Genomic DNA, 22618 nt, shown 5'->3' with positions numbered 1-22618 from the left:
AATCGCAGGAAGAAGAAGAAGCAACAGATTACGGCCACAGTAACAAGCAATAGACTTATGAGGAGGTAGATGGTGACGTTGGCGGCGAATGCGAATGCAAGTTCTCGTCGTCGAGCTGATGATGAAGAGGAGGCAGAGGGCCACAAGATGCGTTAGAAGAAAAAGGTGGAATTTTTTGTTGCCAGCCAAAGAAGCACGCGAAACTATAGCAGCATCGCAATGAGTGGTCGAATTCGGGGCGCTCCTTTTTATCTTTTTATTCTCTCTTTTCGCCATAAAGATACCGACCTTTCGATGATGGAAGACGCCATGATTCACCTCTCTCTCTATCTCTCTCTCTAAATACCCTTTTTAACCTTTCTACCATTCCAAATAGTGTAAACGAATCCAAATCCTCGCATCTCTCTCTCTCTCCATCATCCATCGCTCTATCTAATCCCATTTCAAATTGTTTTTAGCGGAGCAACAAGTCCTTTTACAGGAGCAAAGTGGCTTCTTTTTCTCATGGCATGGTGTCTGAGTTTTGTGGCAGCTTTAGACACAGCAGCGGGCAAAGACGAGAACTACACGAAAGCAGTGGCCTGCCACAGAGTCGTTGGTGAGAGCCTCAGCAAGAACGAAACAGAGCACTGTTTTTGTTCTTGTACTTAATGTCTAAAAAATTGCAAATAAATATCTTTAAACGCTGCATCAACGTCTTCAGTTAGCCCCAGGCGCGTTGTGTATGCATTGCGATTCTCTGTGTGAATGGAGCAAATCCTCAGTCGATTGTGATTTCAGACAATCTAATCGGGGTTGCACTTTCCCGTGCAAAGCCAGCAATTCATTGGCACAGAAAAAGCTCAGCTTTGACCGTTCTGTTTATTAAGCTTATCAATCCATCACGCAAATTAGGCAGAAGAAGGGGCAAATTTGCATCAACTCCGAGGAGGAGTGCAGTGTGGATCGTCATCTACGTGGTTACGTACGCGAGGAGCGTGCATGAAGCATCAATTCAGCGACGTCTGGAACAGCGACTTGGACGGTTTCTGCTTGCAAGCATGCATGGCACATTGGATGCGGTGAGCAGAGGCATCAATGGCGACGGGGCCACCAGGGGAGGAATGAGCCATTCAAGAGCAGGGAATGCTGCGACCATGCCTGCTACACACGCGACAGGGTCGCCTTTGTGACGTCAGGCGCGAGCACCGACGGCGCAAAAGCGAAGGGCGGAAGAAGAAAGCGCCTGCCGCTGCTCCCCTGTTTCACTCATCATGGCACGTCACCACCAATCAAAAAGCGTGGAAATGAGACGAAATACTAGTTTCTATATTTTTATTTTATAAAAATATTAATAATTATTCGGATAAAAAAACCGATGAAATAATATAATATTTAAAGGACATCATATATTTTTTATTCTAAATTCTCTAATTAATTCCAATAATGATGTTAACTATAGTTATTAGAGGTTTTAATATCTAACTTACTACTAAAACACTCGGATAAATTCATTAGAGATGAATAATTTAGAAATCAACTTCTCAATTTGAATTTCAATTGAATTAATCAAACTTTTTATTTCTATCCGATTTTAATTTTCTATTTGTTTATTCAGAATTATGAACTTAGAATTTTCTTATTAGGTTCGATTATTCGATTTAATTGAATTAAAAATTTTAAATTAAATAATAAATTTTGCTAGTCTACTCAGATGGTATCACTTTTAGATGTCTATATTTATCCATTTTATTTATCCAACTCTAACAACTCTTTTACTTGTGTTATTTCTATTTCGTAAAATACATTACAGTAAAAGATAGAATTTGTCATTTTAACGGACGAGATATATAGAGTATATGTAAATAGTTCTGATTATGCGGGTAAAAATGAAAAAGTACAAAAACGAAATTTGTGTTTACCATAAATGAATGGGTAGGTAGGGGGGAGTAGGGGAGCAGGGGAGGGGGCTTTTTTAATACGCGGTGTCCTTTTTAGCTTGGGAGGGAGAGCTTTTTGTTTTGTCCGGACCATGCAAAGCATGCGTCGGCATCGGCGGTGGCGATCAGCAGAGCCGACGGCCACGATGGCGGCGCGGCCACCGAAGAGCACGCGCGCTGGCGGACCCGCGGGGACAAGAGACCAGGCGGAGGAGAAGGACGCAGCGCAGCACTAGATTCATGGAGAGCAGGTTGCGTTTACCTGGAGGGGGAGGGGAGGGGAGGGGGAAGGACAGACTGCAGCTAAATATGTTTGTTTACCTTGTTTAGAGAAATGAATAAGAAAAAAAATTAGAATAAATTAAAATGACCTTTTTACCCTTTGCCTTCCTTGTCACAAAGAATGGACGATCATCTCAATTTGTCCTTTTCCAATAATGCAAGCAACACCAAAGATATCATATAATTATATACTAAGGCACTAAACAAAAATATTTTGTGTAAATGTTTTGTCTCTTGCATTTATTTTCCCTTTAAAAAAAATTATATTTATTGAAAAATTTAAATCATCAAGTGTTTTAAAAGGGATCTTATAGTTTGGTGGGGGAAATATAGCATTTTTGTGCCCTTAATATTTTAGTTTTTTAAAATAATATCTATTATTTTTAAAAAGTTATATATTTAAAAACAACATATATAAAAAAAATTTTATATTTTATGGCATCATTGTACATTTCGAGATTAAAAAAATAATTAATCAACACATAATTTTGTAAAATAATATTACGTATGATGACGCATGCAAGGAACTCAAAAACATGTCAGAGGTCAAACTTGAACTGCATTTTCCCTTTTCGTCCATTAATTCCCAAATATTACAAAGTAAGGACGATTCTTACTGGAACTACATTTGTTATTTGTGGGCCGTCAAAGTTCGTCAATCACGGCCTTTCATGGGCTTCGGGGACTAATATGATAATAATAATAATAATAATATATATAAATAAATAATAGTTTATGTTGGATACAAATATTCAAGGAGTTTTGAGACTAAATCTTAAAATTAAAACATAAATATTAATCTTTCAGAAGAATAAATATTGCATTGTTTATCGATCACCATGCACCCTTTGAGTTTTTTCGATTCGATTTCGTTTAAATTAAAATTTTTTAATGAATTAAGTAGAAAGATATTTAAAAAATAAATATATAATTGCCTTATTAAATTAGTTGGCAATTTATCATGAATCACGTGTTTTATACTTTTCTTTATGAGAGATCATTCATTTTGGGATCTGCTCCTTGGCTTGCTCCAACGACCTTCTTCCAAAACCAGTGCTCTCTCCACACCTTCCCCATCTGCTCCATCGGAATATTCCTCGTCTCCGGCAGCATCCAGTATACGAACGCGGTCATCGCCACCAGCCACCCGGCGAAGAAGAAGAAGATCCCCGACCTCATGCGGCACAGCATCGCCAGGAACGTCTGCGCCACCATGAAGGTGAACAGAAAGTTCACCGCAACGGTAATGCTCTGCCCCGCCGACCGGATCTCTAACGGGAATATCTCGCTGGGCACCAGCCACCCGAGCGGCCCCCATGACCATCCGAATCCGGCGACGTACACGGCGATCAGCACCAGGAGGAGGTAGGCGTAGCCCCGGCTCACCCCTCCATCGTCCCCCAACTGCCTCGCCAGGATTCCCCCAATTATGACTTGGGTCACCAGCATCTGGATTCCCCCGACGAGAAAGAGCGCCCGCCGCCCCACCCGATCGACGACGAACATCGAGATCAGCGTCGATCCGGAGCCCACGACGCTGGTCATGACGGCCGACAGCAGCGCGGCGCTCTCCCCGAGGCCGATCGTGCGGATCAGCACCGGCGCGTAGAAGGCGATGACGTTGATGCCCGTCACCTGCTGGAAGAAGGGGATCGCGACGGCCATTACGAGGTGGGGGCGGTGCTCGCGGCGGAGGATCCGGCAGAAGGGGCGCCGGATCCCTCGGGAGGCGTCGGCGGCCGCAACAAGGCCATCGAACTCGGCGTCCACGTCGGCGGTGCCGCGGATCTGCTGGAGGACGCGCTTGGCGGCGAGGTGGTCGCCGCCCTGCTGCAGGAGGCTGTTGGGGGTCTCCGGAAGGAAGAGCACGCCGAGGGAGAGGAGGAGCGCCGGCACGGCGGCAAGGGCGAGGGAGACGCGCCACCCCCACCCGCCCGGGATCTTCTCGGTGCCGTAATTGACGAAGCTGGCGGAAAGGGCGCCGATGCCGATGCTGAACTGGAAGCTGTTGTTGAAGGCCCCGCGGTAGCGAGGCGGCGCCATCTCCGACAGGTAAAGTGGAGCCGCCTGCATCGATTTCGATTCAATCGCCGAGTATTTTCAAAGAATTTGCAACTCATTTTGCATTCGATTAGAAATCGGAGCAATCCAAAACACAAAAAATCTTCATAAAAAATAAAAAAAATGATAAATCTCTATCAGTCTCGTAGACTCAATTCTTGGGAGGTGACCGATTCGGTCCCACGGAAATTTTCCACCGACCACCAGGATAAATCGGGGGTGGTAAGTTTTCCACGGTTTATTGTAACGACCCAGCCCGTCCGCCCGTGGAATTTATACTTATCCCAACCCCTATTTTCTGTGGGTCATGGACCGTCGACCATCGACCGTGCCGTTACCTACTAAAACTTTCTATCCCTGTCCAGTGAATTCACTTGATTATCAGATTCAAGAAACTTTAGTACTTTAGCCTACATGTCTAGAGTTCGAATATGGGGAATGAAAAAATCCACTGGGCAGGGGTGGAAAGTCCTAGTAGGTAACGGCACGATCGATGGTCAATGGCTCATGACCCATAGAAAATAGGGGTTGGGATAAGTAGAAATCTCAAGGGCGGACGGGCCGGGTCGTTACAATAAAAAGACGTCTTTTTATTGTAACGACCCGGGCCGTCCAGTGGATTTTTGTCTTTCTCAGATTCGAACTCTAGACCTGCAGGCTAAAGTACTAAAGTTCCTTGAAACTGGTAATCAAGTGAGAACTGACCGCCCCGGTCCCACGGAAGTTTCCCATCGACCACCAACCTGCAGGCTAAAGTACTAAAGTTCCTTGAATCTGATAACCAAGTGAGAACTGGCCGATCCGATCCCACGAAAGTTTCCCACCGACTACCAGGATAAATCGGGAAGCGCATATGACGGCTAATCCAAATGTCCAATATCTTTTGATTGCGTTCCTTATTTGTAAGAAAATTCTTATAAATATGCCGTAGCTGAGGATCGAATCGTAAGTCCTTTGATCACAACTCGAATGTCCTACCAGTGCACCATTACCTCGGGGATAAAAAAATCTCCATAAAGATTCAACTTCTGTGGAATGACATTCATCTTGATCAATTGATCTTATCCATTCTCACTGTTCTTCCTATTCCTCCTTTCTCACACACTTTCCTATCACTCGAATCTTGCTACTTTTCTGCAGAGAAAATTTCATTTTGACCCTCGTACTTTTTTTTGCAGAAGAAAAAGGAGTGAAAATGGAAATAAAATAAAATAATAGCGGTAAAATGAAATCTTTTCTTTTTCCTAATCTTCCACTTCGTACCTGATTGGTCAGTCCTAGGCCGATGCCGAGCAACACCCTGCCGAAGATGACCATGTAGACGGTGGTGGCGCCGCCTCCGAGCGCGGCGCCGGCGAAGAAGGACGCCCCGCCGACGAGCATCGTCGGCCTGCGGCCGAACCCCCGAGTGGCCGGCGCCGCGGCGAAGGTGGCGAAGAGCCCGGCGACGTAGAGCGAGGACGTGAAGGCCGTCAGCAGCTGGCTGTCGAACTTGCAATAGTTGCTCACGCGCGTGTCGCCGCGCATCCTGGCGTACACCGCCGGGAAGAACTTCTCCAGGAACGCCTCCATGGAAGTCACTCCGCCTGCAAACAATTAACGCAACTTTATTAAGCAGCTGGCTGGAGAAGTTTAGTTGATCAGTTGGCCGGATCAGCCATCACCGGAGACGCCGATATCGTAGCCGAAGATGACACCGCCCATGGCGGCGGTGACGCAGGAGAGGACGACGAAGAGCGTGATCCTGCCGCTGTAGGCGGTGGCTTCTGCTTCGACGGCGGAAGAGAAGTGGATAGCCATTGAGTGTTGTGGGAGAAAGGGAAGTACAGTCCTTAAATCTTTTTTCAGATAATTATTAATTTTCATAATGATAATGTGGCTAACCACAATTGTTTTTATTCCTAATTTTCTAAAATTAAGTAAAGAATAATTATTTTCCAATTGAAAGAGATGGACGAAGACAGAGCATTCAGATTTTTATTTTTTTCTTCAAAAATATCGTGACAATACAAACTAGTTTTTAATGCTTGATTGCTGTAATCTTGTCTTTTTCTTCTTATTATTACAAGGAAAAATAATTTATATTGACTAAAGGTTGACTTTATGATAGAAGGAGACAAGCACATGAGTCAAAGTTTGACTGTTGGATGCTAAACTACTTCACCTAATGGTACACACTTGATATGGTGCCTCTCTTAGATGAGCTGAGTTCGGCACGATTTAGATCTTATTAGACCGTGTCGAGCACAATTCAAATCGGGCTGAATTAGACTAAGGCACAGGATAGCCTATGTTGATTAGAACGGTCAAACTGGTTAATACATGATGGGACAGATCAATCGTAGGATGGATCGATCCATCAACTTGATGAATTGAAAAATATACAATCCAATCTAATCTAATCTAAGGTAGATTGTAAATTAAATGGGTGGTCAATCCATGAATCTATCAAAAATAAAAATTTTTAAAAATTTTAAAAATTTTAAATTTGAATTATAATTTAAACGAATCAAATTGAAATTTTTTACGTTTGGATTGTAGTTTAAATGGATCAAGCCTACTAATTTATTGAGTTTTCTACTTGAATTTTAAATTAAAAAAAATTTCTCAACCTGCGGACCGATCTAAGTCCGTCACTGGCCGATCCACGTAGATCGCAGGCCTAGGCAGGGTTGGTTCACCTGAACCTATCTTAAAATGAGTTGATAAAATTCTAACTCAACTCGCTTATATTATTTGACGGGGTGAATTAATTCAATAGACCTAATTTAAATTGATGGTTTATTATGATCTTTATCTCATTCAATAATGAACTGGAAAATATTTTAAGGTATTTTTCTATAGTCAAATGAAAAATATCGGACGTTGATTGCTAGGCGCAGAGTTGTATGAGTTTCTGAATTTATTTTGATGATCGATGATAAATTTTTATAAGACTAATGGAAAAAATATTCATGTTGAAGTCACCGATCGTTGACCTCCATGATTAACTCATCGCTAACTGAGACCGTTAAATTTTGATAATTTCCCAAAAATGGGTATGAAGGGACAATTGCTTATTCATGGATGAAGTTAGAAAGATTTTGTTTCTTGAAATAGTAAAAATGAATTGTTCAGTTGCCATTAGTTTGGTAATTTTAAATGAAAATTGCAATTGTGCAAGAATTAGAATAATTTTCTCAGGCAAAACCCAAATGACAATAACCAAAACTCTGAAGGTCTGTAAATTCTCACATAAGCAGTAAACATGTCAATAGATGAACATTTGTTACACATCAATTCAACACAATTAAACAACAAATCTCGAGTTAAACAACAACCTATCGAATCCATACATTGATCAAACGAAGTTCACTAGATTTGTTGGGGGATTAAAGCCAATCGTGAAGTAACAATACAACAAGTTTCAGAGCTGAAAATGCCCAAGGTGAGGGCAGAGGGTGCTTTATCGATGTGGATGGATCTAAATGCTGATCAGGAAAAGTGAACAAGAGGAGTGATTAAGGTGAATACTCATGCATTAGCATCAACCTCCGGGCAAACTTGTGTTAGCATCCGTCGCGGAGTTCTGAGGGACCGGTGCAGTCTGTAAGGAAGCAGACCAACTTTCTCCGGCAGGGTTTCCCTTCGGAGTTTCTGAAATGTGCTGCCCTTGCGTGCTGCCATAAGCTTCTTCAGTGTTGGGGTTTGAAAGAGGAATTGCAGATGGTGGTGTTGTAGAAGCTGAGCCGGCTTCGATTCTTGTCTTCTTTAGTTTTTGCTCCATCTGGTAACTCGGTAAGAAGCTTCCAACAACGACCTACAAGGTATATAGTAAGCATAGAATTCAAACAAGTAGCATTGATAACCATGATCCACGACAATTTTGCGAAATACAGAAAAAGAGACAAATATATTACATTGCAAAATCAGCAAAATCAAGGGTAAATCATTTACAAAGGGTATCGAAGGTGGCATATGGTAAGCAGTCCAATTGAGTTAAGCGATATAAAGACAACGCAAGAATACGAGCTTGCTAACATGAAACAGAAATACCTGGACAGGACCAGCAGCCACCAGTAGGCCAGCAATTCCTCCACCGACTACTCGCCCATCAGGACTTGCCAATGAAACACTAAGGCCACCTGATCGGCTTCTTGTTCCTTCATTTTCAGTTGGCATAAATGAGCCAGATAAAGAGAGTAATTCAAACCGGCCCTGGAAGTCAGCAGGTGATATATGGTCAGTAATCATGCATAGCAACAACCAGCATACATCGACTGTCCACACCCACAAACCAACCACTAATTTAACTTGACCGGCCCTACTCGGCTACTTGCAAGGTCATGGATGAACATTTGTGCATGAAGAACCAGTAGTTCAACGCGGTTGAACATGGAACAAGATAGTCAGATGTGGCGGTTATGATTCTTTAGACACAGTGGCAAAATATTAACCACAAATTATGGAATTATATTCCATTAGGAAAAGTCTAACCCGTGCAATGGGAAATTATTTGATCGTACAAAGACAAGAAATCAAAATAGTTAATAATAGGGAGTTCCATCATCTAAAGTGGCAGCAAACAACCTAAAAAAAGATCGACATGATCTCCATCGTGAACGAAAATAAGATTTCTCAATAGGACCAATATCTTATGCCATTTGTGCTACGAACACCAAAGTGACACCAGATTAAATATGAAATTCCATAGACAATGAGAAACCAACCTTCTGACAATAGAAAAATATATATTGCATGGAGAAGAGTTCACTAAAATCATCAAGCACATATAAGAAGTCAGAACTACCCAAAATTGTATGATAATGATCGATGCTCATTACTTTAGACACATAATTCTGTATTAAAATTTGATACCATGTTGAGTATACCTGTTACAGTTTGTAAAAGCTAAGAAACTCTAATATAAAAGAAGATATTCAGACCTCATAAGTTAATGTGCCGCCACTTGAATCAGGTTGACGAAGCGTAACATTTGAGATGATACCGTTGGCAGATAAAATACAAATAGCTCGAGGCCCTTGTTGTGAGAATGATATGATTTTCATAGTAACATCCTGCAAAGTTGCAAACCAAGGTAATTTAAAAAGTAGAAAAAAAATCACATCTTTGAATGAGCGAGCAAATAGAGAAACACATACTGAAGATAAGATTAAATTCCAAAGGTGAGCCTTGCATTTAGCTCTCTGATTTATTTTTGTGAAAGAATTATGGCCTTCTTCAATTTCCTTCTTAGATTCAATATTATGGCATATATAATCTGAAAACTTATATTTATAGGTAATGGCAGGCTACAGAAAGAATTTTGTATTTCAAATAAGATGACCATGGTTACTGGTGTTCCAATGTAATCAATGACCAAATATAACTTCACATATGAGAAATGGGTGTATTTCAAATTTTATAAAAACTAGTGTGTAGAAGACAAAAGAGAAAAAATGACCAAAACTATCAATTTCATTGTAGCATGCATGAATAATCTAATTATTCGATGTTTAACTTTTATTTAACTTGACAGAAAAATTAATCAATAAACCTGTTCATACTGATGTGAGTACAAAACATGTAGAATCCAGAGATATGATTATACTTGTAACATGTCATTTATAGTTCAAACAGGTATAGGAATTAATACTAGAAAGTTGTTGGATTGGTTAAGTGAACATATGAAGAAAATCTTAAGTTTTACTTCTGCCAAGTTATGGTAGCTCTGAGTGGAATTAATGCTATCTAGTATGTTTACAAGTGCTTTGTCAAAGTAATTGTGAGAAGCACAACACATATCAGTCCTGGACAACTCCCATATAAAAATCTCCCTTCTAATTTACAGCAAAAGTATTCCAATGGTTAAAGACAAGCAGCAACACAAAATCTGCTCAAACAATAATTACCTCGCCGGCAGCAATATTAATAACATGAGGCGTGAAATTTGCACCGGCAGCGCAGGCTACCATCTCTCCTGCAATAGCATAATTCAGATACTAAGATGTTCTGCAGTGCACTTGAGGACAATAAAGGGTTTCACAAGAATCACACTCAAGTGGTCCCATGGCATAGTTACAGAAAAGTTGGCGAAAGATTTATTCCAAGATTTACAGATAGATCACTCCCTGAGTTTACAACATAAATTGAAGCCAACACAGTGACCAAGTTCCCATGAGGATAGACAACAAGGGATGGTTCTGATACTATCAGAACTGATGCCAAATTGCAATCACATTTTGACAGTGTCATCCGTACAGCAGAATGATCCAAACCCCCACATGATATTTGGTTCTTAGTTCTCAGAATCAACTGGGACAGAGACCACACAACTACAACTCTACACAAAAGGAACTTGCTAAGATTCAAGTACCAAACCAATTCCCATGCAAACCCCACAGATTTCGCTTTCTCTTACTCTAACAAATGCTAAAACCCTAGGAAAGGGTGGTCCCCAAGCAGATCAGGACGACTGATTCTTACTTGTTAGTTGAAGTCCCAGTTGACAGCTAACACCAAAGAATGAACTCAGAAAAGGAACAGAGACGCTATAGAACACTCTCTGGGTTCCACGAAGCACACAAACACAGGCAGAACAATCCAAGAGCGAAATGAAAGATTGGGGGAAAAAACGGAAATGGTAAAAAGAATGGAACTTTGAAGTTTTTCGACCCTAATCTTCAACTTGGAATCGCATTATTGGTCCAAGAAAAAGAGAAGGCGACAAGGTAGTTAGGTGAGGAAAGGCAGTACCTTGAGGTTCCAACTCGAGTCCGAACTGCGGTGACTTGCTCACCAATCCCACTGCCCGCCCCCTACCCCGCTTCATCGCTGCCCCCACCTTGGCCGCCGGCGTGTACTCCACCCCGGCAGGTACGGACGCCGAGATCGGGATCGGGTTCAGCGGCCGCAGCAAGCTCCCGTCCGGGCCGTACTTCCTCGGCCGCCCCCTCTTCTTCGGCATCGTCCCGGCCGCAGTCACGGGCGGCCCCATCGCCACTCCAGGCGGCGCAGCCGCGGCCGCCGCCGCCGCCGCCGCAGCTACCAACCCGCCCATCCCGCTAGGCTTCTCTTCACTCACCGCCGCTGCTGTAGGCGGCGGCAGAGGCGGCGGCGGCGGCGGCGGGGGCTGGTAACTCCCGGACCCCTCCGCCGCCGCATGAGAAGTCACCGCTCCTTCCCTCGCCTCCATGCATAAATCAGCACCAGAAACCTCAAACACACCCTCCACTCCGGCGACTGGACTCGCCGCTCCGGCCCAGCTCCGATCACTAGGGTTTCCAGCAGCTCTCACACTTCTCCACCACCACCACCAAGCTCCGCAAAAATCGAAAAAAATATATAAATAAAAAACGAGAAAAGAAATTAATCCTCAAAATTTTTTCTTCGCTACTTCTTCTTGCCAAGATTTCAAACAAGAACAGCGAAGAGGAAAGAGAGAAAAATATAAAGCAAGAAAAAAAATTAAAAAAATGCGAAATGAAATAATTTATTAGGATAAAAAACGAATTAAAAAGTTGGAAATGGTGAGAGAAAATGGATTAATTTAATCGGCGGTGCCACAAAAATCGAAATATGCCGGTGGAGAAAGATACTTATTGTGTTAATTAATTAAACAAGGAGGGACCATTAGGGGAAAATGTTTGTATTAAGGGAAATATAATGGGCAAAATTGAATATAATATAACTTTTTTTAATATGGTTTTTCTTGTTCATGTTGCATTGTTTTTGATGTTCCTTTTATTTAGTTTATTCCAACATTTGTGTTATAATCAATAAATTTAATTCACTCCCTTCTTTACCTTTTTTTTAAATATTCCTTTAAAATACTAAGCAAAAAATAAAAAAGACTACTTTATTTTTATTATTGTCAAAAGAATGCCCATTATATTTTTATAAAAAATATTACTACAATATAGAATAAAATTATTCTAGCTTATCTAAAATTATTATTTATAAAATTAGATTAATCAAATTCAATATAAAATAATTTAATAAAAAATAGACTATTATATATTATAATAATATTAATTATAGTTACTATAATAATATTAAAATAAAAAAATTTTAAATAAAAAATATATTAAATGCTCATTTAATATTTAAAAAAATGAAGTAATTAAAATCATCAAAATAGTTCATTAAACAATTTAGAATATTCTTTGATAATTTTAAAAATTTGAAGGCTATTCTCAAAAAAAGAGCACTGAAATATAAAGGTCAAAAATGGAAATTTTCCATATTATAATTTATAATTGACCTGCTTTTCTTTTTTTTTTTGCTCTTTTCGCTTCAAAAGCCGTGCTGCGGAAACACCCTTAGTCATGGCTATATTAACGAGAATGCCATTGCTAGCTGTTGAGTCAAAAAGATATACTCAAAACTATTTGTTTATTTAAAACTTTATAATTTTAAATTATTTATACAATTTTTTTAATCTAAAATATTAAATATGTTTTATTTTATAGTTCTTGTTCCAGCTCAATTAGATTGGATCCACCAGCCTCGTTAATGATATAATAATATTAAAAAGGAAAAAGGTTAAAAAATATAATAATTATTAAATCTAGTCTGAATTCTAATGTTTATCTTTATCTTTTCCATATTATTAAATTCATATTATATATTTTTATTAGTTGCCTAATAAATAAATAATATCTATAGTTGTATCTTTAAAGCAACAAAATTTAATTATTATAATTAATTTCTTTAAAAATTATTACTTCTTTTATTAAAAAAAATCTCAATCTCTTCTTAATTCTTAAAATTCTACTAAAGCTTATTTTATCATTTCCTCTTAAATTGCCTCTTAAATTCACAAAAATATTTTGAAAAATTCTCACAATAATAAAAGAAAGATCTATATTATTAATATATAATAATTCAAAAAGAGACATGAAGAGCATCTTTAGGGCATTTCATCTTCTCTTTGGGAGGCATCTGATTCAAAGGCATTCAAAAACAAATACAAATAAAAATTCAAATACCATGTGATCATATGATGATTCCACAGGATGCCAAAGTTTTGGAAAAGTTATTAAATCTTCCATTAAATTAAATAAAAATGTTGGGTATAATGACAATGACAACTATTTCTCAAGTGTAAGCAAGGTTAGGGTTTTATTTTATAAAAAAATAATTTACCTTTGTGATGTACGCTTTTTTTTTTAAATAGTCAAAAAAACATCCTATTTTTGATGTCCCATTCCTATATAAAATATAAAATGATACAATTATTTTCTAGTATTATTTTTATTATTATTTTATCTAGACATATTATAGCAACTATAAAACTATAGCTGCTACATATGTTGTAGTAGTTACGTAATCTTAACTACTATAATTACAATAATTGTAATTTATAATAGCAACAGTAACAACTATAATAATTAGTTTATAGTTGTAGTAGTTTATGATTTAGTAATTGTTACAACTATGAATGTTATGTAAATTTTGAGAGGTCGTAACTATTATAACATGAAAAATAATTTTAAATAAAGAGAACTAAAATTCTTCAAAATCTCTGAAAAGCCTTTAAATAATATTTTTTTGAACATAAAATTGGATCATTATGAATTACACTGGGAAATAAATGTAGATCTTTGATTCGATATATTATGCATCCATAATTCAACCTAAGATAAAAGTTATGATCTTTCAAAACTTATATAACATTCACAGTTGTATAACTAAGATTTCATAACTACTATAATGCTCTTTTAATTCAAGATTTAGATGGAAAATATAGAAACGAGATAATAATAGATATAATATATTGTAGAATAGTTGAGTAATTGTATATGAGAATGGAAATAAAAAAAATTAAAGGTGTCATTTTGATGATTTTAAAAATAAAGGATGCTCCTTAACTTTTGCGCAAAGTTTTAAATTTTTATGAAATGAATAATTAACTATTTTCTTTCAGTGATTTCTCATAAGAAATTAAATTAGAAATTGATTTTTTTTTAAAAAAAAATGGTAAAACAAACCATATGGTGGAATCATGATAGTGCACGTTATGAGTTTAACATTAAAGTGTCTTTTTTAAAGCAAAATTAAGGAGAAATACTTCCTAAATTAAAGTAGGCTATCAATAGACTCAAGTTTGTCTTGTTTGGCTCGAATTGAGACACACGAGCACGTGCCTATGCCGACTTGGGTCAGACCCGTGAGCCCAAAAAATTATTAATAATATAAAATTCAATAAAAAACATTACTAAATATAAAAAATTTATAACTTTATAAATTAGGTCGGACCTAATCCATAATGGTTTACAACAAACACCACAATGATGGAAAAGATATATAAAAGAACAAGACAAGGCTTAATTACCATATGTAAACACATACATATATATATATATATATATATATATATATATATATATATATATATATATATATATATATATATATATATATATATATGACCAAAATTTCTCATTTCAAAATGTTATTAAGGATAAAATACTAAACAAATTTTTTTGAGCAATTTGGATATTGAAGATCTAACATTAAGTTGATGAGATCACAACTTAAAATCTGAAGTTATAATAAAGATTCCCTCAGAAGAGGAAGCACAGACACAACTTCTGTATTGCTTTTCCTTCTCCTCTCCTTCCCCCTCCTAACTATCCATCCAAGTAAACTAAAACTTGTGCGATCTATATCTTCCTTGACGAAAGTGTCCATCTGAACCAGATCCTCCAAAGCTTATATGAATCACAATGCTAATATTAAATCAATTTTCTAGTTTCAGACAAAACATAGAACTATTACTTGGAGCAGTCAAGCCAGTTGCAGAAATCAAAGTCTGAATTTTTCATATATGTGAGACTACTACCTCGATTGATTGGTTTTTGGCAACAATTTGTTTCATCTGATTTGGCCTCTCTCCAATTGAATCTGCTGCAGGTACTCAAGAACACTTCAAACTTGAAACTCAAATCATTCATATCGAGAATTTTTTGCTGATATTGGCACAAGATGAAAGAAGTAGAATTCTCCTGAGACAGGTTGTTCATGTCTTTCAGCCAATGAATGAAGAGGAAGAATTCATGCTACTTTATTCAAGTTGGAAGAAGTTATCGACAGGGAAACCGATTTTTGTCACTTGGCTTTTCCAGTTAAATATGCAGCCTGATATTTCCCTGAAAAGAAGAAAGAAAGAACACTATTTTGAGCCCTTTTTTCTCTATAGCAAATGGTTGCCACTTTAAATGTCAGAAAGGATTTACCTTACCCATAAGAGACAGATTGCTAGAGGAAGACAGGAACTATTGAGAGATGAACCTTAGTGTTGGCACGAAACTTGCAGAAATAGTTTTAAAGAATTAGTCACCACCACAAAACTAGATCATAAACACTTGCCTGCTACTGTTCTTCGTGCCTGCGAAAGATTTTGGGTCAGTTATCTATGTAAACAACACTGTCATAACAATCTGAGATGCATGCTTGGTTCGCAATTCCTCCATGGAATGCGAAAATAAATCATTATTTGCTCTCAAAAGCAATCCTTTGCAGAGAACTGCTAATGTTAGCAAAGGAACTTCACAAAATATGCATGAGCAGCATATGAGGCAAATGGCACCAACATTTTATGACTAAATAATGTTTAGACGAAATTGCGGTAATTTGTAGCTGCCACATGAGCCCCCTGAATCAGTTGTTCCTGGTTTGCAGTTCATTCCACCCAGCTACATCCTGGTGTCTTAGATAATCCTTTTTGTTCTACCATCTTCCACAGTTTCTCAGCCTTGCCTATTTTTCCAACTTCAGTATAGAGACGGGCTAAAAGAAAATAGTATCCAATCTCTTCAGGCTCCAGCTTAAAGCAATTCCTTGCAGCAATCTCTCCAAGTTCTATGTTGCCATGTAGCCTAGAAGCCACAAGCAAGGCTCCCCAAACGCCGACATGAGGTTGCATTGGCATTTTTCTGATCAATTGGTATGCTTCATCCAACCTACCCTTGCGACCAAGAAGGTCCACTATGATTGCATAGTGATCTGCCATTGGTGCAATTTTATATTTTTTGGACATGGAAACAAAACACCTATAGCCTTCCTCAACCAAACCAGCATGGTTATACGCCGAAAGAAGCCCAATAAAAGTCACTGCATTAGGGAGAATTTTTTCACCTAACATCCTCTGAAACAATTCGACTGCATCATCACATCTCCCGTTGATGCCACAACCCATAATCATTGCACTGTAAGACACTATATCCCTCTTCCTCAATTCAGCAAATAGCTCAAAGGATCTCTCCGTTCGACCACATTTCGAGTATAAATCAATAAAAGCAGTTCTCAAGTGATCATCCAATTCAATTCCTAGCAGGTGCATATACTCCTCAATCCACAATCCAAACCTCAAGTTCCCCAACTGTGAACAGGACGATATAACACTCGAAAAAGTCATCTCATCCGGTTCAACACCTGAATCGGGCTTCCTCATCCTGTTGAATGACTGCATGGCCTCTGTGGGGCATCCGTTCTGCGCATAGCAAGCAATCATCGCATTCCATACGTAAAGATCCTTCTTTTCAATCTGATCAAATATATTCCTTGCAGATACAACGTTACCACACTTTGTGTATCCAGATATCATTGCAATCCATGAAACATTGTTCCTAACAGGCATTTCATCGAAGAACTCCCGTGCCATCCCCATATCTCCTCGGTTAATATATCCACTGATCATCCCATTCCAAGATGCAGAATTCCTCTCGGGCATTCGGTCGAACATTTCTGCAGCAGTGTCCATGTCCCCGGCTTTGGCGTATCCTGATACGATCGAGTTCCATGACACAACATCTCTAGTAGGCATTTCGTGGAACGTTCTCCGAGCGAGTTCTAGTTCCCCTGCTCTCAAGTACATCGAAAGGATCGAGTTCCACGAGACGACATTTTTCACCGGAATTTCATCGAACAACTTCCGCGCGGCCTCCATTCCTTCGAACTTAGAGTAGAAGTCCGCGAGAGCAGTCTGAGGGTAGACGTGGGAGTGGAAGCCGAGTTTGTGTAGTTGGCAGTGGATGGAGGCGGCAATGAGTTTGGAGGCGATTCGCGCGCAGGCCTTGAGGGCGACGGCGGCGGCGAAGGGATCGAGGCAGTAACCGGAGCGCAACATGTCGGCGTACAAGGCCAGGGCCCGGCGGGGGCGGCCCAGGTCGGCGGCGGACCGTATCGCCTGAGTCCATGACGATGAGGGAGAGGGAGAGGGAAGAGAGGAGGAAAAAGAAAGGCAGCGGCGGTGGCGGCCGGGAAGCTGTCGATTCGCCGTCCACCGCATCAGCTTCGCCTCCCCGCGGCGCAGCAAATGAACGATTTAAGTCACGAAATTACCGCTAGTTTGGGGCGGATCCATATCCATATCCATATCCACATCCACATCCAGATCCGAATCCGAATTCTTCTATTTTTAATTTCATTTTCTCGCTGTAATTAATCACCTTGTTTCCGCGAAGACGAAGGAGAAGGAGAAGGAGAAGGAGAAGGAGACGATGACTGCTTCCTTCTTGTTCTGCGCTTGTATCGACCAGGCGAGCGTCGGGATCGTGGAGCAGTGGGGGAAGTTTCTCCGCATCGCCGGCCCCGGACTCCACTTTATCAACCCCTTCGCCGGAGAGTTCCTCGCCGGCACCCTATCCACCCGCGTCTCCTCCCTGGACGTGCGCGTCGAGACCAAGACCAAGGTTTGATATCCTAAATCCCTTCCTCTTACCCTTTCAATTGCAATATATCCCTTTGTTAATTAAGTATCCCCATCTCCGCTGTTTAAATTTGTATGGAATAAGGGTTCGGTCTAAATGCTAACCAATCATGAGTTATTTATATCGTGATTGGATCGAAATAAGAGTTATTGATGGTCAGCAAATCCTCATGTCTCTCCATCACCATTTCCGTTTGATCTCTGTTAATTCTCGGTTGTGATTTTATCTTGAATGCGCAAAATCTTGTTTTGAGGGAAGAACAGAGGCAGATGTTGTATTGGCATGTTCATACGAAGGGATCGATACCATATTGAGGTTGTTTCAAATGCCACCATAAGTTGAGGATTGGATCGAATGGATAATTCGTGAAATATTTTATTACTTGAATCATTGTTCTTCTTTGCTAGGACCAAGATACAGGGATGGTATTGCTTCCTCGTGCTAATTACCCATCTGATGAAGAAGCCAATTTCATGCTATACCAAACTGAGTAACATGCTACCCATCCTCATTCTTTTTTTCAGAATGTTCGCATGAATACTTTGATTTATCACCTTATAGGTCCTACTGTAGGAAACATGTGAAAATAAGTTGAAATGCTTCATAATCATGTTATTTGAAATTCTTCTGCTCCAAGGACAACACCAATTTATTTAAAGAGAGTGAAAGGGAGCATTGATGTAGATTTTAATCAATTTTTAGAAAGGATACAATTAGTATGGTCTTAATTTAATGTTTATAGATCCTCTAATTGGATGAGAGAATTGATCCATTAACTTGTTAGGTCTAACTTATGATCTAACATGGATATGGCTAAGTAAACAGTAGTTCATTCGCTTAAACTTATAAAGCTTCTTTATTAGTACACAACTCTCCATGTGAGTGATATTAAACTAAGGTATCACATTTTCTCTAGCTTGTTATTAGTTCACAACTAACTATGTGGGTGGGATTAAACCAAGGATTACAATATCCCCTCCCCTGCTTAAGGATTGACATCTCTTTCAAGACCCAAAGTCCAACTAATAGCCCCAAATCATTGTTAGTTAGCAGCATGGAAGGCCAAATGATGACTACACAGATAGCCCTTTCTGACATCTCATCCTAGGCCCTAGGATTATGCTGCTTCAATACCAATTGTCACAGTGTGCCTAGATGAATAATTCATTAACTTGTGAGGCTCAACCCAAAATTCTTAAACTTAACATAATGGTAACTTAACACATCTAAGCTCATAAACCCTTTTTATTAGTCCACAACTGAACAAGTGGACTAAAATAGGGTGTCACTTGTCCAAAATTCTTAGAGCAAGTCTTTTGTCCGCACTTGATACCTCATGTAAATTGTTTCCTCTTGCCTCCCCATTAATTCTCTAACCTTCCTGTGTTTGTTCCCCTTATGCTGGTAGTTTTGCACAATATCTGGAGCATATAATGATTTTCTTATGCTGGTAGTTTTGCACAATATCTGGAGCATATAATGATTTTCTTCATTAGGATGTTGGGATTTTCATAAGAATTTTCCTCCTTCCAATGGTCAAGTTGAGGAAGAAAATAATAGTAAAAAAAGTGATATTTATTAAAAGATATATTCTGAATATATCTCAAAGGAGCCTATGTTTTATTGAATATATTCTGATTATATTCTCTCATCTTAAAATTTTATTTTCTCCTTGTTATTTGTATATGATTTATTCATAAGGTTCTTGACTTAGATTTCTTGAATTGCTAACTCTGTATTTTTCAACAGGATAATGTGTTTGTACAATTAGTTTGTTCAATTCAGTATCGCATTGTTAAAGAAAATGCTGATGATGCTTTCTACGAGTTACAAAATCCAGAAGAGCAGATCCAAGCTTATGTTTTTGATGGTGATTCAAGTCTCTTAATTATATTGTGTACTATCTTGTTATTTTACATGTCACGTCTTTTCTGTTTAAAACCATAGTGGTACGAGCACATGTTCCTAGAATGACTCTTGATGAACTCTTCGAGCAAAAAGGCGATGTTGCAAAAGCAGTCCTTGAAGAGCTAGAAAAGGTAAGCCTTCTGCTTGCCTTCACATGTGTGATCATGTGGTTCCCTCTTAGTACGTTAGCATATATTTGGCAGATCTTCTCGTCTTTCATAACAATTTTTCTTTAGGAGCTCTGATTTCGACATGAAGTATTTGTTTTTTCTTTTATCCATTTTATGCTTTTATTGGTATTCATTACAAGTTTTTTACCTTGCATTCCTTTCTGGTATTCTCATCCTAGGTGATAAACAACTTACTGGTACTTATTTCAATTACTTTATATCTGTAAATAGTGAGTTTTTTCCTCTTCTTTTATTTTCTTTTGTATTTTGACCAAACATCTGCATTAAAAAATTATTTGATATGCTTGCACTATCAACTTGAAACCTTTTAAGGACTCAATTTGAAGATGCCACTTTACACTGGATCATTTTCATGACAATTGTCTTCCACTTCTACCCTTGTGCTTAAGTTTTTAAACTATTTGGTTGGTAATTTTTTCTTCTGGAACAGCGTACTACTGGTGATCTTACTACTTATAGTTATAATATTATACTCTCAAATTAACAATTATGCCTTCTGATCAGGTGATGGGAAGCTATGGATTTAGCATTGAACAGATACTAATGGTTGATATTATACCAGATTCTTCTGTGCGAAGAGCTATGAATGAAATAAATGCAGGTACTAATCCATTGGAATTTTCTTATGCATTCGTGGAAATGAATATTGAAGGATATGCAATTATAGCTTGTTGATTGTTCTAGTTATTTTTGATACTTGTAGTGAAACCATCTTGAAGTTCTTTTGCTCTGTTAGATAATCTCTTCCTACATTAGAATGTTTTTCTATTAGAAAGAAATTTCTGTAACTATTACATATATGTTAGGTAGCAGCATACTCTTGTGTTGATAGGCTTCCTTATTTCTACTTCTCACTTACATCCTCTTGGTCAATTAACTAGAGATGCCCCCAATTCTACAAGCTCCCATTAACATTTTATTACTTTTCAGAAACTATAGGAGATTGCTCTTTGATTCTGAAAATGTCAAACTACCCCTAAATGCAAGAAATCACACCCAGGTATATTGCTATTCAAGAGTGGCAGTTACAATTACACTGCTTGCACTTGAAGGCAAACTTGGTAATTTCTTGATAAAGAAAAGTAGTCTAGGTCAATTTTGGAAAATGAGTGCAGCTAGACAAAAATTATAAATCGCCATTAGAAAATTCGACTTACATATTTTTATTTGACTGAAAAGATCATTTTATTATCTCGTGGTTATGCAGAGAACCTCAACATGTTAGTGTTAAATTCTCAAAATTTTCCGAAGTTTATGTTTGCCACAGCATATGGTGAATGAATATCTGATCTAACCTCAATTTTTGTTTGTGTGTCTAATAGATTTGGTGTTGCACTGTTAACAAAAATCATTAGTATTGTCTTTTATATGCACATGATTTGGTTAATAGTAAGTTAGCAGAAGATTTTCCAAAACCGAGTAAGTAAACATGGAATTTTGCTTAAGTTGTAGAGTGAGCTTTGATGCTCTCGAGAAGTTGTTAGGATTACTCAAAGGAATTTGGGCATTTGTTCATTATCATTACTCTATTGTTTAGGTGACAGGAGTTGTTCACATTCTTGTTTTCCTTCTTTATCTACCCAACCATTGCAAACTACAGCACAGAGGATTCAACTTGCTAGTGTCTACAAAGGCGAAGCTGAAAAGGTCCTCATGGTGAAGAAAGCCGAAGCTGAGGCAGAGGCCAAATACCTCGCCGGCGTTGGGGTGGCAAAGCAGCGCCAGGCGATAACTGATGGCCTGAGAGAGAACATCCTGAATTTCTCCCATACAGTATCCGGCACCACTGCTAAAGAGGTGATGGATCTGATAATGGTCACACAGTACTTTGACACCATCAAAGAGCTCGGAAACTCATCGAACAATACGACCATCTTCATACCCCACGGGCCCGGGCATGTGAAAGATATCTCAGATCAGATCCGCAACGGAGTGTTGGAGGCGGCAGCAGCCAGTTCACAGACCAACAATCTCTAATGTGTCTCTGGTATTTCAATGAAGGATCTCCTGTAAAAACTAGAAACCAAATGTTCCTCTTTTCTTTTGCATTTGAGTTTGACTGTTGAACAAAGTTGAAGGGGTTTCTTTGAAACTTGATGGGTTTAATAAGCATGGCGGTTGTCGTCATGTAAAGTTGTGTATGATCTATTTTGTTTTGTGAGTGAGTTGTAGCAAAGAGTTATATTTTGGGCAAAAATTAAAAGACATATTTTGGATAATTTTTTAAATTTCCTTTAAATGTTTTGTCATTTTCCAAATGGTTCATTAATTTTAAAATAGCGCCTAAAAGTTTTCATTTTGGTTTATTGAAGAATAAACAGTTTACTGAAATTCTATATTTTTTATCGTTTGAGAAAACTCTTCATAAAATAAAACCCGGTTTACTAGCAACTTTTGGTTCGGTTCAACCGTCAGGAGCGGGTTTAAGTGGGGAAAAAAGCCTAATTGGACCGGACGGTCCGCTTAAAACGTGATTAGGAAATCGACCGGGTTAATAATGTCATTTCAGACAAATCAATTCCCGACGAAGATACAACGGCCCTTGCCCCACGCGGGATAGGGT

At 38.6% G+C, this 22618-nt stretch overlaps 4 protein-coding genes across 4 annotated transcripts; 1 reads left to right on the top strand and 3 right to left on the bottom strand.

The window, feature by feature from the left end:
• Positions 1–2975: 2975 nt before the first annotated feature.
• Positions 2976–6068, bottom strand: LOC141814756 (hexose carrier protein HEX6-like). The gene is made up of 3 exons (XM_074702701.1): positions 5927–6068; positions 5526–5848; positions 2976–4268 (listed from the first exon to the last, which is right to left on the bottom strand). Exons 1-3 carry the CDS (start codon positions 6060–6062, stop codon positions 3189–3191), a joined length of 1539 nt encoding a protein of 512 aa, XP_074558802.1. The 5' UTR covers positions 6063–6068; the 3' UTR covers positions 2976–3188.
• Positions 6069–7541: 1473 nt separating this feature from the next.
• On the bottom strand, positions 7542–11634 carry LOC141814868 (AT-hook motif nuclear-localized protein 7-like). Its single transcript, XM_074702825.1, has 5 exons — positions 10998–11634; positions 10154–10221; positions 9188–9319; positions 8298–8459; positions 7542–8061 (listed from the first exon to the last, which is right to left on the bottom strand). Exons 1-5 carry the CDS (start codon positions 11434–11436, stop codon positions 7789–7791), a joined length of 1074 nt encoding a protein of 357 aa, XP_074558926.1. The 5' UTR covers positions 11437–11634; the 3' UTR covers positions 7542–7788.
• A 3151-nt stretch (positions 11635–14785) lies between these two features.
• LOC141815508 (pentatricopeptide repeat-containing protein At4g22760) lies at positions 14786–17535 on the bottom strand. The gene is made up of 2 exons (XM_074703453.1): positions 15482–17535; positions 14786–15394 (listed from the first exon to the last, which is right to left on the bottom strand). Exon 1 carries the CDS (start codon positions 17533–17535, stop codon positions 15928–15930), a length of 1608 nt encoding a protein of 535 aa, XP_074559554.1. The 3' UTR covers positions 14786–15394; positions 15482–15927.
• Positions 17536–17711: 176 nt separating this feature from the next.
• LOC141814621 (hypersensitive-induced response protein 4) lies at positions 17712–22274 on the top strand. The gene is made up of 5 exons (XM_074702562.1): positions 17712–17938; positions 19706–19826; positions 19904–19995; positions 20560–20656; positions 21656–22274. Exons 1-5 carry the CDS (start codon positions 17747–17749, stop codon positions 22030–22032), a joined length of 879 nt encoding a protein of 292 aa, XP_074558663.1. The 5' UTR covers positions 17712–17746; the 3' UTR covers positions 22033–22274.
• The last annotated feature ends 344 nt before the right edge of the window (positions 22275–22618 follow it).

This window comes from Curcuma longa, chromosome 21 (genome assembly GCF_044706935.1).
Source record: "Curcuma longa cultivar G26 ecotype Majalengka, Jawa Barat chromosome 21, ITB_CL_G26_1.1, whole genome shotgun sequence".
NCBI lineage: Eukaryota > Viridiplantae > Streptophyta > Magnoliopsida > Zingiberales > Zingiberaceae > Curcuma > Curcuma longa.
The sequence above is the reverse complement of the archived record's forward strand: the minus strand, read 5'-3'. Positions and strand labels throughout refer to the sequence as shown.

What these genes read in the sequence shown, in the direction of transcription:
- LOC141815508 (XM_074703453.1), bottom strand. Translation starts at nt 17,535, where the DNA reads ATGCGGTGGACGGCGAATCGACAGCTTCCCGGCCGCCACCGCCGCTGC.
- LOC141814621 (XM_074702562.1), top strand. Translation starts at nt 17,747, where the DNA reads ATGACTGCTTCCTTCTTGTTCTGCGCTTGTATCGACCAGGCGAGCGTC. An exon ending in GCGTCGAGACCAAGACCAAG is followed by an intron (nt 17,939 to 19,705) that starts GTTTGATATCCT and finishes ATTTTTCAACAG; the next exon opens with GATAATGTGTTTGTACAATT. An exon ending in TATGAATGAAATAAATGCAG is followed by an intron (nt 20,657 to 21,655) that starts GTACTAATCCAT and finishes TGCAAACTACAG; the next exon opens with CACAGAGGATTCAACTTGCT.
- LOC141814868 (XM_074702825.1), bottom strand. Translation starts at nt 11,436, where the DNA reads ATGGAGGCGAGGGAAGGAGCGGTGACTTCTCATGCGGCGGCGGAGGGG. An exon ending in ACTCGAGTTGGAACCTCAAG is followed by an intron (nt 10,222 to 10,997) that starts GTACTGCCTTTC and finishes ATGCTATTGCAG; the next exon opens with GAGAGATGGTAGCCTGCGCT. An exon ending in GCGGCACATTAACTTATGAG is followed by an intron (nt 8,460 to 9,187) that starts GTCTGAATATCT and finishes GCTGACTTCCAG; the next exon opens with GGCCGGTTTGAATTACTCTC.
- LOC141814756 (XM_074702701.1), bottom strand. Translation starts at nt 6,062, where the DNA reads ATGGCTATCCACTTCTCTTCCGCCGTCGAAGCAGAAGCCACCGCCTAC. An exon ending in CTACGATATCGGCGTCTCCG is followed by an intron (nt 5,849 to 5,926) that starts GTGATGGCTGAT and finishes AATTGTTTGCAG; the next exon opens with GCGGAGTGACTTCCATGGAG. An exon ending in GCCTAGGACTGACCAATCAG is followed by an intron (nt 4,269 to 5,525) that starts GTACGAAGTGGA and finishes AAATCGATGCAG; the next exon opens with GCGGCTCCACTTTACCTGTC.